This window comes from Perognathus longimembris, chromosome 1 (genome assembly GCF_023159225.1).
Source record: "Perognathus longimembris pacificus isolate PPM17 chromosome 1, ASM2315922v1, whole genome shotgun sequence".
Lineage (NCBI taxonomy): Eukaryota > Metazoa > Chordata > Mammalia > Rodentia > Heteromyidae > Perognathus > Perognathus longimembris.
Genome location: NC_063161.1, coordinates 134,795,186 through 134,809,686, shown reverse-complemented (window position 1 = coordinate 134,809,686; position 14,501 = coordinate 134,795,186). Strand labels below are relative to the sequence as shown.

The 14,501-nt window shown below is 35.5% G+C and overlaps 1 protein-coding gene across 1 annotated transcript in view; it reads right to left on the bottom strand.

The window, feature by feature from the left end:
• The window catches only part of Stx17 (syntaxin 17), a 53,651-nt gene that overhangs the window by 15,411 nt on the left and 23,739 nt on the right, over positions 1-14,501 (bottom strand). The window contains exon 4 of the mRNA XM_048338072.1: positions 978-1,203. Coding sequence (XP_048194029.1) covers positions 978-1,203 — 226 coding nt within the window. The remainder of the gene's footprint in view (positions 1-977; positions 1,204-14,501) is intronic.

Genomic DNA, 14,501 nt, shown 5'->3' with positions numbered 1-14,501 from the left:
ATAAAACAAAAAAGGAAATAAGGGAAACAGCTATAAAGTAAAGCCACAGAACTTTGAAATTTAATTTTCTGTAGTTAAAAATTTTGACTTTAAGCTTTTTAGTAGGCATCTTTTTTTTTTTTTTTTTTTTTTTTGCCAGTCCTAGGCTGTGAACTCAGGGCCTGAGCACTGTCCCTGGCTTCTTTTTTGCTCAAGGCTAGCATTCTGCCACTTGAGCCACAGCACCACCTCTGGCCATTTTCTCTATATGTGGTGCTGAGGAATCGAACCCAGGGCCTCATGTATACGAGGCAAGCACTCTTGCCACTAGGCCATACTCCCAGCCCCAGTAGGCATCCTGAATAGGGTAACCTCACCAGTTCTTCCACTCACTACCCATAAGATAAAAAAATAACCAGCTATTTTGACATATTTTGACATCTTATTATGTATTAACAAGAATTTTCCTGAATGAAAGTTTACTATAAGACGATCAAACATGAATTATATTCTTCGAAAACAAGATAATGACACGTTTCATAAGGCTGTTTCTCAGAGTATCATCTCACAAAGGTTGACCCACTGCAGATTTTTTTTATGCTGTCAGTCAAATTCAGAACTGACCTGGGAGACAGATCTAACTTCCTCTGCTGAGGAAAAAAGGCACGCTTAAATAGGTGACCATTATACCAGATGGTAATACGGTGTTCGTTAAACACAAGTATGGCATTATCTTTAGAGAATCTTTAAAATGTTTTCTTTTTGATACATGGGAAAATAGGTACTTGAGTTCCTGAAGTTCAACTCCATTAAGAAAATGCACTGTGCCAAATGTCTAGGGCACATATTTCCTGCCCTCTCGGGGGTGTAAGGATTTGGCATATTGGACTAGCAGGTGATCCCGAGATCTACAGATAATGTGCAATCTCTACCTGAGGATGTGAGCTTTAACTAACTGTATTCTGTGATCACTAGTAAGAATTAGGATAATACACTACCACCAACGGTCAGGGATCTGGTTAACGAAGGCTGTACTAGAGTTGCTTCATCATTAAACTGTTTCTTAAGTTCTTCAACAGATTCCAAGTGGAGCTGGAGAAATTCTGCTGTTGCTGCTGATGCTTCTTCTTTAACAGGGTCTATCATTCTTTTCAAAAGCACCAGGTCATCCTTTCGGACTTTCAAACAAAGCTTCTCCATTTCTCGGATATTGGAGCGAAGTTGCTATAATAGAAAACAAGAACAACAAAAGTGTTATCTTTTAGTATAAAACATTTCTTTTCAGAAGTCTTTTGTTATGATGTGAATGGAAATGCTTACCGATTATCGTTTACAGTAAAGTACCATTTTTTTCCCCATTATACTCTATTTCTCTGACTGATCAAACCTAGCATCTATAGACTCCATATCCTCAAACTTTTAATTTATGTAGCAATTTTTCCTATGTTAAATGTAATGATTACAAAAAAGAGAAATATTCTTACAATAAATCTGACAACGAATAAACACAGGAAAAATGATTTTCTTACTTGACCAATTTCAGACTTTCTCTTTGCCTATACACTTCTCCTGGCTCACACATTTAACACACATACAGGCTTTGCTACTTTTCATTTAAAATGGCTAACAAAATACACAATAATCTATAATTCGTCATCCTACACCCAATTTAATACTATCAACATGGACCTCTTTCCTTCTCAATAGTTACACCATATTCCATATGTTTGATCATTTATTGGCTGTCCTCTAGTGATCAAGAAGCATTAATGTCATTTTCAGTTTTTAGTTATTACGACCTATGAAACAAGCAGCCTTGTAAACACATCCTAATACACTATGAAAATGTATTATTAGCTCTGTCGCATATATAATACAATGCTTCTAGTGAGAATAATTCCCAAAAGTAGGACTTCTCAAAGGATAATCGCCATTGCCACCACCACCACCACCACCACCACTCCCACCACCCCTTCCTCCTCCTCCTCCTCCTCCCTTCGGTTCATTCTTTTTCTCTTTCCTCCCTCCCTTCCTTCTTTCCTTCTCCCCCTTAACTTCACAGAAGTCGAGTTACTATGTAGGCAAAACTAGCCTCAAACTCTTGCCTCTGTCCCCCAAGTGCTGGGATTACAGGTATGTGCCCTCATAATAGATATACTTGTATAATATATATTACATATATACACATATATAAAATAATTATCAGTTCCCTCCCCAATGAAAAAACTGTGACAATTTATATCATCACTAAACTATGAGTTCCCATTTCTTTATATCCTGCCAATACTACATGTTATTTCATTGTTCTGTCACTCTGTACTTTCCTAAGAATGAAGTTGCTGAATTTTTTTCAAAGGATGCTTCTCTCCTTTAATAAAAATATCTATTGGCTTAATCACAAATTTTCCTCTAATGTGTTGATATAATGAATTATGAAGAGATTTTATGGAATAGTCATTTTCATATTCCTGAAATAAACCCTGAAATAAACCTAAGAATATATAGAATCTCTTTGTTTTTGTTCTACAAGAAATGTACTCATGGGGCTGGGGATATGGCCTAGTGGCAAGAGTGCTTGCCTCGTATACATGAGGCCCTGGGTTCGATTCCCCAGCACCACATATACAGAAAATGGCCAGAAGTGGCGCTGTGGCTCAAGTGGCAGAGTGCTAGCCTTGAGCAAGAAGAAGCCAGGGACAATGCTCAGGCCCTGAGTCCAAGCCCCAGGATTGGCCAAAAAAAAGAAATGTCTTCATTACCTATGTATGCAACTGTAACTCTTCTGTACAATAAAATTACAAAAAATAATAAAAATGAAAAAATAATATATATAATTTCTAATACACTACTAGTTTCCATTTGCTAGTAGTTCATTTGGAATTTTAGCATACATGTGTATCTGTGCCTGCATGTATGTCTACTCTGTTTTTAAATAGGGTTAACATACTTCATTAGATTTAAGGCTGTGCTGTCTTAATAAAACAAATAGATGAACTTTCCATCTGTTTTAGTGATTGTATATTTGAAAAACAGACAAAATCCCCCAGCTAGTCTTTGAAGACTAAATAGAATTAATTTTTCAAATGTGATCTAAATATGAAGCTTTAAAAGAGACAGATTTCTGGGCTGGGAATATGGCCTAGTGGCAAGAGTGCTTGCCTCACATACATGAAGTCCTGGGTTCGATTCCTCAGCACCACATATATAAAAAATGGCCAGAAGTGGTGCTGTGGCTCAAGTGGCAGAGTGCTAGCCTTGAGCAAAAAGAAGCCAGGGACAGTGCTCAGGCCCTCAGTCCAAGGCCCAGGACTGGCAAAACAAACAAACAAACAAAAAAAAAGATACAGATTACTATTTCTATAAAATGTTAGATTATTTTCCCCTAATGTGCTTTCAAAATAAGTAGCGCAGTCATATATGTGCGTGTATGTATATGCATATGTGTGTATATATATATATGTATTTCCTAATACTAGAGGAAGAAAATACTAATTTAAATATATATGAATATATATGTGTATACACACATATATTTCCTATACTAGAGGAAGAAAGTACTAATTTAAAAAACTTTAAGCCTTGTGCTGGTGGCTCACACCTCTAATCCTAGCTACTCAGGAGGCTGAGGTCTGAGGATTGTAGTTCAAAACCAGCATGAACAAGAAAGTCCATGAGGCTCTTATCTCCAATTAACCATCAGAAAACCGGAAGTTGCACTGTGGCTCAAGTGATAGAGTGCTAGCCTTGAGCTGAAGAGCTCAGAGACAGCACCCAGGCCCAGAGTTCAAGCCCCATGGCCCCCCGCCAAAAAAAATTACAATGTCAACTCTGAATGAGGTATTATAAGATTATATTCAATACTATTACAAATAGAAAATTTAAAAGAACAATCAAAACTCATTCAGGATTTACTTATCTAGTGGCAAAGTTGAGGTTAAAACCCAGATTTTCTTAGAAGCCTAGCAATCTTCTTACTAATAATCATAATGCCTATCTTTAGGGTACCTTAATATAACCAAAATTTACTCTAGTAAAATGGAGGCCAGTTCAAGAAAGAACAACTTAACTTACTTTCAAGCTAAATTTGTGAAATTTTATGAATTTGTATAATTTTATCAATATTGTAAAATATTTATCAATTTGTAAAATATTCCACTTCTGCCTCTCTTCTACCATGACCCTCCCTATAATCCTTCATCTTTATGTCCATGCTTTCACCATTCCAATAAGAGCTAAAAACCTCAGAATAAATGTAGATTCCAGCTGGGTGTCGGTGGCTAACACTTGCAATCCTAGCCACTCAAGAGGCTGAGATCTACAGATCACAGTTCAAAGCCAGCCAGTGCTGAAAAATGTTCTGAAAAGTCTTCATGAGACTCTTATCTCCAATTAACCACCAGAAAACTAGAAATGGCTCTTAGTGGTAGAGCACTAACCTTGAGCAAAAAGAGCTCAGGGACCATGTCCAGGTCCTGAGTTCAAACCCCAGGACCAACCAAAAAAAAAAAAAAGATTCCAAGTACATCATTACAGAGGTATGATTATGTAATGTAAAATGTATGCAATTTTAAAATCTGATGACACTACAATAAAGAATAAAGAATAGAGTTTAGATGAGCAAAATGGTAATATGAGTCTCAAGTCCTAGAATAAGACTACCTCTAGCAGACCACCATTTTCTGGCTGTCTGATTTCTTGGTTGTATAGCTGTTATATAGTCTATAGTCATATTTTAGGCAATTCTACTTGTAGAAGCATTAGGGACAAATATAGATAGCGCAAATGACATATTCTTTTTCTTTTAAAGAGTGTGTGTGTGTGTGTGTGTGTGTGTGTGTGTGTGTATTTTTATATGTCTAGTCTATGTCCCCACTCAAATAATCATATCCAGAAAAGAACTGTCTTACTATATGGTCCATTAGGAAAGTTCTAGGGAAAGAAAAGCCATAGCCACTGAAGTGTAAAATTTGATTATAATAACAAAAAATTAACCAAATAGCTAAATTTTTATTACCACTTACTGTAAGTTATATACTTAGCTAAGTGCTTTACTACTTGTCTCTTATTTTCCTTTCACAATATAGCTTTGAAATAATTGGGTCTTACTAATATTATTATTATTCTCTTCATGTTACAGAAGAGAAAATTAAAGAAAGTTAAAAAAAAGGGTACCACCAATATTCAACTAGAAAATGATATAACCAAGATTCAAATCCAGGCCACAAATCTTATATTAGTAATAACTTTATAACAACACTATCCAACAACAACAAAAGCAAATCACAAATATAAGTCATACTGAAAAAATTACATACTTTATATAATTACATATTTTAAAGTATTTCCTTCAAAAACACAAAAAGAAAAAAATTAATAATATATTTTCTTCTGCAATGTATCTGAAATACTAGTTGGATATTCAGTAAATATAAAAAACATACACATTTTATTTGTAGTAGGTTTTAGAAATTGGATACACACACAAATTAGCATATTCCAATTCAAATTAGCCACATTTTAGTGCTTAGTTGTAGTAGCAACCAAGACATACCATAGTAGCACTCTACAACATAGCTATAGAGGCTCTATAAAAAAAGAACAGCAAAGCTAGCGTCTCTAAAATCACACAGAATGAACAGGATGACAAAACTGTGAGAAAAAAAAGTGTTTCTGCTTCTGGAAATAATATATTAAGTGACTCAAACTAATTCTAACTCTTCCACAAATGACTACTTAAATGCTAAATAAAAAGATAAATCACAAAACCAACTAAAAGAAATTCAAAGCATCAAGAAGAAAACAGGCAGTAGGTAATTTTTAAGACAGGAATTGGGCAAAGATGGAACCTGGAATAGTGAGTCATCTTGGGGCCACATTTGCATACCAGAGTGCAAACTCACAAAACTTAGAGTAAATATTCAATATTAAGATATACTAAGTATAAGACACTTGTTGAGCTGAGCATGGGTAGCTCATGCCAGTAACCCTAGCTACTCAGGAGGCTGAGATCTGAGGATCGCCGTTCAAAGCCAGCCCAGGCAGGAAAGTCTGTGAGACTTTTATCCCCAATTAACCACCAGAAAACCAGAAGTGGCTCTGTGGCTCAAGTAGTAGAGTGTTATAACGCCTTGAGTAGAAAGAGCTCTACGCTGGGAGTTCAAGCCCCATGACAGAAAACAACAAAACCCAAAAGACAGTTGTTGCTTTGGGGTGGACTCTTATCCTGATATAAACCAATCCTTTCACGAACTGAAGACTGGCTTCCAATCTCTTACAATGCTCACAAAAACTTCAAAACCGTGTAAAGATAATTTTAGAAAGTTAAAAATTTTCAGATATAAAAGAAGCTAATTAATATCTTGTCAAGAGACAATTTCATCTCTAATTTCAATCTCTACAAATAATTTTTCAAAGACAATGTCCACCAATCAAAGTGAACCAACCATACAAGGAGATATTTAACAGAAAAACAAAACATCAGGAAAAAAAAACCAGACAACAGAAGCATACAAATGGGTGCCTGACAATAAAATAAAAATTTAGTGTACAAAGCCAAACTTACTGTGCTCAAAGATAAAAATCAAACTTGAAAGTTTAGCAATTGGAAATGATGAAAAGCAACAGAAAGAGACAGGTGCTGCAGGGTGCTGGTGGCTCACGCCAGAAATGTTACGGGGTTTGAGGGAGGGGATTCCACGTCCCTCCAAGAGTCCACTATTCAGAGACCGTCTCAAGGCAAAAATTTATTGGGGAAGCAAAAAGCAAACTGAGGGCCTGGGAATATGGCCTAGTGGCAAAGTATACATGAAACCCTGGGTTTGATTCCTCAGCACCACATATAAAGAAAAAAGCCGGAAGTGGCACTGTGGCTCAAGAGGTAGAGTGCTAGCCTTGAGCAAAAAGAAGCCAGGGACAGTGCTCAGGCCTTGAATCCATGCCCCAAGTCTGGCAACAAAAACAAAACAAATAAACAAAAAGCGAACTGGGACGCAGCACAGCTGAAACTGCAATCCCCAACAGTCCTCAACCAGGGGTTTATAAAGGTAAAAGCGTAGCAGGGATGTAGGGGGTTGACGCAGGGGGTAGAGGAAGCAACAAATAAATTCAGCAAGCCATTTAAAGAAACAGAATTTTGCAGTCAGGTTGACCTAATATTTAACTTCATTTTAACAATTGCTACCAATTCCCTAATTGCTACCAATTTCCCTAATCAAGATGGAGTCAACTCTACTTCCTACAAAAGCCAACCCAGTCAGGAAAGTCTGTGAGACTCTTATCCTCCATCAGAAATCCCGAAGTGGCACTGTGGCTCAAAGTGGTACCCCTGATATCCTTGAACAGAAGAGCTCAGGGATAGCACCTAGGACCCAAGTTCAAGCACCACCACTGGAACAAAAAGAAAAGGAAAAAGAAAAAAAGTGCCAGGAACCAGTGGCTCATGGCTTTAATCCTAGCTACCCAGTAGGCTGAGATCTGAGGATGGCAGTTCAAAACCAGACAGGGTATGAAAGTCTGAAAGACTCTTATCTCCTATTAACTATCAAAAAAAGAAAAAAAATCTGCCAAGTGGTAGCCCTAGCCTTGAACAGTGTGTGCAGGCCCATAGTTCAAGCCCCAGGAGCAGCATGTGCACATGCACATGCATGTGCGCACACATACACACACACCAATATAAAGATTATAAGAAAAAAATGGATATCCTATAATTTTAAGGTAGTGTCCAAAGGAAAGAAATCAATATATTGAGTTTTGCTGTATAGTTTAAGGTTGAAAAGAAAACAAACAATATAATAAAGCTAGAAAACGGTGTAAAAGTGGGGTGTGGTTGCACATGCCTGTAATCTCAGCAGCTTGGAGGTTGAGGCACTGGGATCACAAGTCCAAGGCTAGCCTGAGCTACATAGAGAGCTCCAGGCCAGCATAGGATCTATAGTGAGACCCTATGTCTAAAGAAACAAGCACAAAACTTGGTGGAGGAAACAGTATAAGACCATGTTAAAAAAAAAAAGTAAAAATACAGAAAACAAGAGACATAGAATATTTCATTAGAGATTGGTACAATATATATTTATTTAGAATCTTAGAAAAGGACAGGAAACAAATATGAAAATAAATGGCTGAGAATTTTCCAAAAAATAAGGGAAGATATCAATCTGCAGATTAAAGAATAGTTTAAAAAAAAAAAACACCTACGAAAAAGAAAGAAGAGAAAGATGCCTAAAATGAACTAGACACAACAGTTTCTTGCAAAGAAATGGAAACATGATAACGCAGACTCTCAGTTGCAACAATGAGAGCCTGAGGACAACAGAATGATATATTCAAAGTACAGAAAATTACTGTCAACTTAGAATTCAAATCCAACAAGACTAAATGTAAAACAATACATGGCACTCATATAATCTATATTACTAAGTCAAGGATATGTATTAAAATGTATAAGAAAAGGATCAATAAAAATATATAATCATCAAAAATGATGCTTAAAAGCAAGCAAAACTAGAAAGCTCACAATTCGGTGAAAGATTTAAACCTTAAGTCTATTATCACCAACTACACTGAACATAAATGTAATAATATGCCATTTACAAAATAATGACTTTCAGAGTGAAATAGAAAACAAATGAAGGGAGAGAATAATGAAAGGGGTAGCACTGATCAGGTGCATTGTACTTATAATCTGACTTGTTAAATTGGAAGACCTTTGAATGACTACTAAAATAAGTTATGATTTTTTAATAATTATTTATGGTCAAAGTGATGTACAGAGGGGTTACAGTTTCACATGTAAGGCCATCGGTACATTTCTTGTACTATTTGTTACCTCCTCCCTCCCTTCCCCCTCCCCCTCCCCCTCCCCCTCTCCTCCATGAGTTGTTCAGTTGGTTTACACCAAATGGTTTTGTAAGTATTGCTTTTGGAGTCGTTTGTCTTTTTATCCTCTGTCTCTCAATTTTGATATTCCCTTTCACTTCCCTAGTTCTAATACCAGTATAGACAGTATTCAGGGTACTCAGATGAGATACAGTGATAGCACAGGGACAACCACAGGAAGGGGATACAAGAGGATCATCAACAAAAGAAGCTATGGTTTCACATGGCATGTTGAAACTAATTACAACAGTGATATAATACTCGTTTCCATAAAATGGAGTTCATTTCACTTAGCATCATCTTATGTGTTCATAAGGGTATAGCTATTGGGCTCTTGTGATCCTCTGCTGTGATTAGCCTAAACCTGTGCTAATTATTCCCTATGAGGAGACCATAGAGTCCATGTTTCTTTGGGTCTGGCTCACTTCACTTAGCATAATTTTTTCCAAGTCCTTCCATTTCCTTATGAATGGGACAATGCCATTCTTTCTGATAGAGGCATAGAATTCCATTGTACCACAATTCCATTGTACCACATTTTCCTGATTCACTCATCTACTGAGGGGCATCTGGGTTGGTTCCTATTTTAGCCATGACAAATTGTGCTGCAATGAACATTGCTGTGCTGGCAGCTTTAGTGTGTTCTTGTTTGTAATCTTTTGGGTAGATGCCCAGAGTGGGGCTGCTGGGTCATAGGGGAGCTCTATGTTTAGCTTTCTAAGGAATCTCCATACCACTTTCCAGAGTGGCTGAACAAGTTTACATTCCCTGCAACAATGACATAGGGCTCCCTTTTGGCCACATCCCCTCCAACATTTGTTATTGTTAGTTTTCTTGATATAGGACATTCTTACTGGGGTGAGATGGAATCTCAAGGTTGTTTTGATTTGCATTTCTTTTATGGCCAGTGATGTAGAGCACTTTTTCATATGTCTCTTTGTCATTCTCATTTCCTCATCAGAGAAGTCACTTTTTAAGTCTTTAGCCCACTTGTTGAGGGGGCTGTTGGTTCTTTGAGGTTTTGTTTTGGAGGAATTTAATTTTTTTAGTTCTGCATATATTTTAGATCTGAGGCCTTTGTCCGTTGAAAAGTTAACATTTTTTAAATGAGGTGTATTTAAAACAAGTACCAAGATATCTTATTTTAACTACTATAGTATTGGGGGAGAAATGGGATTCTTATTTTACATGTGAGCTCATTGAAAGTCAGAACTATGACAATAGCTTTGAATTTACAGTATTGCTGAATCTTCTATTCATTTTGGGATTAGTCTCCAAGTCAATGTCTTATTACCTTAAATAATATGAAAAAATATCATTTAAAAACCTCTTAAAATGTAGAGCTGATTTTTAAAACCTCTTTGAGAAATGTTTTATTAACTGCTTTGAAAGAAACAAGTTAACCTCTAAAAACTTAGAAAAGAATCTTGCAAATTAGCAAAACTGGCTGGCTTTAGAATTCTGAGATGAGCACCAAGTATACACTTTACACATAGATTTTATACTATATACATGGTTGATTTGCTACATTTTTCAGTAAAACATATCACAATCTAATACGTTCTGAATTACAAGATGCTTCATAGAAATAAAGCATTGTACAACAAAATTTAAAGCACCCAATAGTTCAAAGTAAAAGAATGAAAAAGTTAAGTCACATAAACCAGAACATTCCTCAACAAAGAAGACTTGCTATAGCAACATTAATATTATAGAAAGTAGACATTAAAGCCAAACATTACTTGAAATATCATTTTATAATAATAATATCCTCACTAGAAATATGTAAGTCTAAAGTTTATTATACCTAATAACAGAGCCACTAATGTATATATTAATTTATATATGATATATAAGTATATATAGGTAATATATAAATATATCCATAATGTAAATGTTGCCAAAACTACAAAGAAAAAAGTTAAATTCATAATCAAAATCAAAGACTTTATTTAGCACCTTTCAGTAATTAGTAGTGCAAAAAGATTTATGTTATATATAAAGGACCTGAACAATAAAACTAACACATACTTGATGTAAGTTATATGGAACAACAAAAGAACATATACATGTAAAATTTTATAAAAATTAATTTTACAGTCTAACAAATTTCAAAAATATTAACATCATGCAGTCCCTGTACTATGACCATAGTAAAACCAAACTTCTAATAATTAATAGATCTATACATATTACTTGCCTATATATCACTTCTAAATAACACATAACTTACTAAAGAAATATTAAGCAAAGTAAGCTAGACCCAAAGAATCATAGGTTGCATGGCTTCCCTCTTTTGTAGTTATTAGGATGTGACTAGACACCTACAAATAAACACAGGGATGGTAAAAGCAAAAAATTACAGTTGGACATGATAAATTAAACAGGACTCTAAACATTCACACAGTGAGAGCAAAGGAGGAAATTCTTAGGAGGGATCATAATGGCTCGAAAGCTAAGTGCCTATGATCACATAAAATGACATTGATTGAAATAAACTCCATGAAAGAGAAACAAGAGGTGTTGTTTTTTTAATTTTACTTTTTGTGCAGTTTTTATCCCCCTTTGTCATTGTTTCTTATTTCTGTACTTTTTGTCTTGTATATCAGTTATCTGTTTGGGAGAGGGTAGGAGGAGGCACAGAAATGGGGGGACAAAGGGTGAACTAATTCAGCAGTGATACTCACTAGACACTGTTGAAATGAACTGTATTATTTGGGGGGGGTGGGTTCAGGAGGGAAAAAAACTGGGAGAAAATGAGAAAAGAGGTGATACTGCTCAAAAGGAAATGTACTCATTCCTGACCTAGGTAACTGATGAACTAGGTACATCATGGTTACAATAAAAATTTAAAAATAAAAAAATTAAATGGAAATAAAAAATATTTTGAACTGAATGGAAAACAATGCATATTAAAACTTGTAGCCAGCTAAAATAGTAGTGAGGAATGTCTCTAACTAAAAAGAAAAGAAAATCTAGGAGTTAATAAAGTGAATATCTATGTCAAGAAACTAGTTCAAGGCTCTGAGTTCTAATTCCAGTATCAGCCAACAAAAAAAGGGATTACAAGCATTATCAAACCAACTAAAATTCTTACACTCTCGTGGTAGTACTCATTAGTGCATGAAATCTTTCTTCTGTCATTAGTTGAGTTATGAAAGGCATTACTCTTTGGGAATTAATTCCAACCCCAAAACATAAAACAGTGAAGAAATGATTCTTATGAGAAAGCACCATGTTATCTAGCTTAATAGTTAGCAAAAGTTATGCTAGGATTCGTGATTCTGTGAGGAAGCTAATTTTATCAAGTTTAAAGAATAGACATTGTATGATGCCATAACAAAAATTGTTACAATGGGATTTTTTTTTTTGGCGGGGGGGGGGGGGGTCGGCTGTGGGTCTTGAACTCAGGGCCTAGCTTGTCCATGAGCCTCTTTGTGCTCATGGCTAGTGCTCTACTACTTGAGCCACAGCAACCATTTCCAGTTTTTGAGAGGTTAATTTGGAGCTAAGAGTCTCACAGGGACTTTTCTGCCTGGACCCCTTTGATCCACGATCTTCAGATCTCAGCTTCCTGAGTAGCTAGGATTACAGGCATGAGCCACTGATGCGCAGTTGTTTTTTTTTTAATGATGGGATTTTTTAAAAGACAGTTTCAGCTTCTAAAATATGAGTTTTTGATACTATAAAAACAAATTAATCTCAAGAGAAAGAAAAAATGGCATCTGAGGAATCTAATATAATATTGTAAAGTATGCTATAGGAATTTGAAATTTTTAAAAAATCTTATCCAAAAAAGAAGGTCTGGATGAAAAGAAAGGCATGTGAATACAAAAGACTGGTGTGAAACAAAGAAGAAATCATGGAAGTAAAGACACCAGAATGAGAGGAGGTTGGTGGAAATGTTAAGAACAATAAAAAGGACTTAAAAAATCCATGTAGAGCAAGAACAAAAAAGGTTTGGCCTACTGCTAGGGCAGATGGTGTAATGTTAACAGATGATGCCGAGAAAGCTGAACTGCTTAAGTCCTATTTTGCTCTTGATTTCCTATTAAGGAGAAACTGAAAATTAAAATGGGGTATGAAACACAACATGCTCAAAGGAAACTTGAATTGTATCATACAATAAAGAATTTAGATGGGGTTCACAAAGGAGGAAAGATTAGAATTGTAATCTTGTGAAAACAAAACATACTAAATAGAATAGATTGGGAAAAGAAAACCCTTCTCAATACTGTATCTCATCTATTTTAGAAGACATCTTTTCTACATTTCAATATCACTGAAACTGGAATATCTTACAGTACATGGTAAAAAACAAACAAACAAAAAAACTCATGGCTCCATAGTCAGCTATGGCTCCTTTTTCTAACTTAAAAATACACAAAACAATGATGCATCTTACAACTGATGGTGCCTTCGATTTTATTTCTACCTTTAGATTCCATAGAACCTATGGCCAAATGTAGAAGAGCTCCAGGGCAGTAAATCTTGAAAAACAGCTCATAAAGATTTTTTTAAAAAGTCCTTTTCACCCTCAAGATGACCGGCTTTCAATCTTTTGAAAGTGTATTTTTTCCTAATAAATTTGTCATAGCACTTACACTAAAAAAAAGAATAAATAAGATCTGAAAGTAACTACATTTCTCTGGAGTTCTTGATAATCTAAAAATTTAACCTTACATTTAACAATATTTATTTCAGAATTTACACTTTTAATTTTACTTCCATTCTCTTCCTGACCTTGTTTTCCTAATCTTCTCTTCTTTTCTCTGAACTTAGATACTACTAATCTTCTTCACTCTTCTCCTCATTGCCTCTTTCTTTCATCATTACTCTCTTTCACTGTTTAATTTAATTATTTTTGTGTACCCGTACTGGGGCTTGAACTCAGGTCCTGAGCTCTATTACTTACTTAGTTTCTTCCACTCAAGGTTGGTGTTCTACCACTTAAGCTATAGCTCCACTTCTGGTTTGTTTATGCACATTTTAAATTTTACTACAAAGGTGATGTACAGAGTAGTTACAGTTGTAAAAGTCAGATAATAAGTACATTTCTTTTACTTCCCTCCCTTCCCTAGGGCCTTTTCTATATTTTTCAAATTTATTTGTTGTTGTAAAGGTGATGTACAAAGGGGTGATGGTTATCTAAGTCAGACAGAGTACATTTCTTTTTGAACAATGCTGAACAACCCACAAGTTGCATGGTTCATTTTCAACATATAGTCTAGTGAATAAATACCATTGGTGCTTTTGTTCAGCCTTTGTCCCACCATTTCTATGTCCCTCTTACTCTCCCAAAGACAGATAAGACAAAAAGGAAAGAAAACAAAAACAGAAACAAAGAAAAACTTATTTCTATTTCCTGGAGTTCATTTCAATAAATGTTAATTTATATGATCAGATGCACACAGGCATTGTGCCTTTATGTTCCTCTCCTAAGAATATCTTTCTTTGGTTTCACTGTGTGTGAATGCCTAGAGACCTGTACAATTTATTATATCCCAGTTTATTTTTTTCCCCAGGCCTGGGGCCTGCGCACTGTCCCTAAGCTGCTTTTGCTCAAGGCTAGTACTCTACCACTTGAGCCACAGCACCACTTCTGGATTTTTGGTACTGAGGAATGGAACCCAGGGCTTCATGCAAGC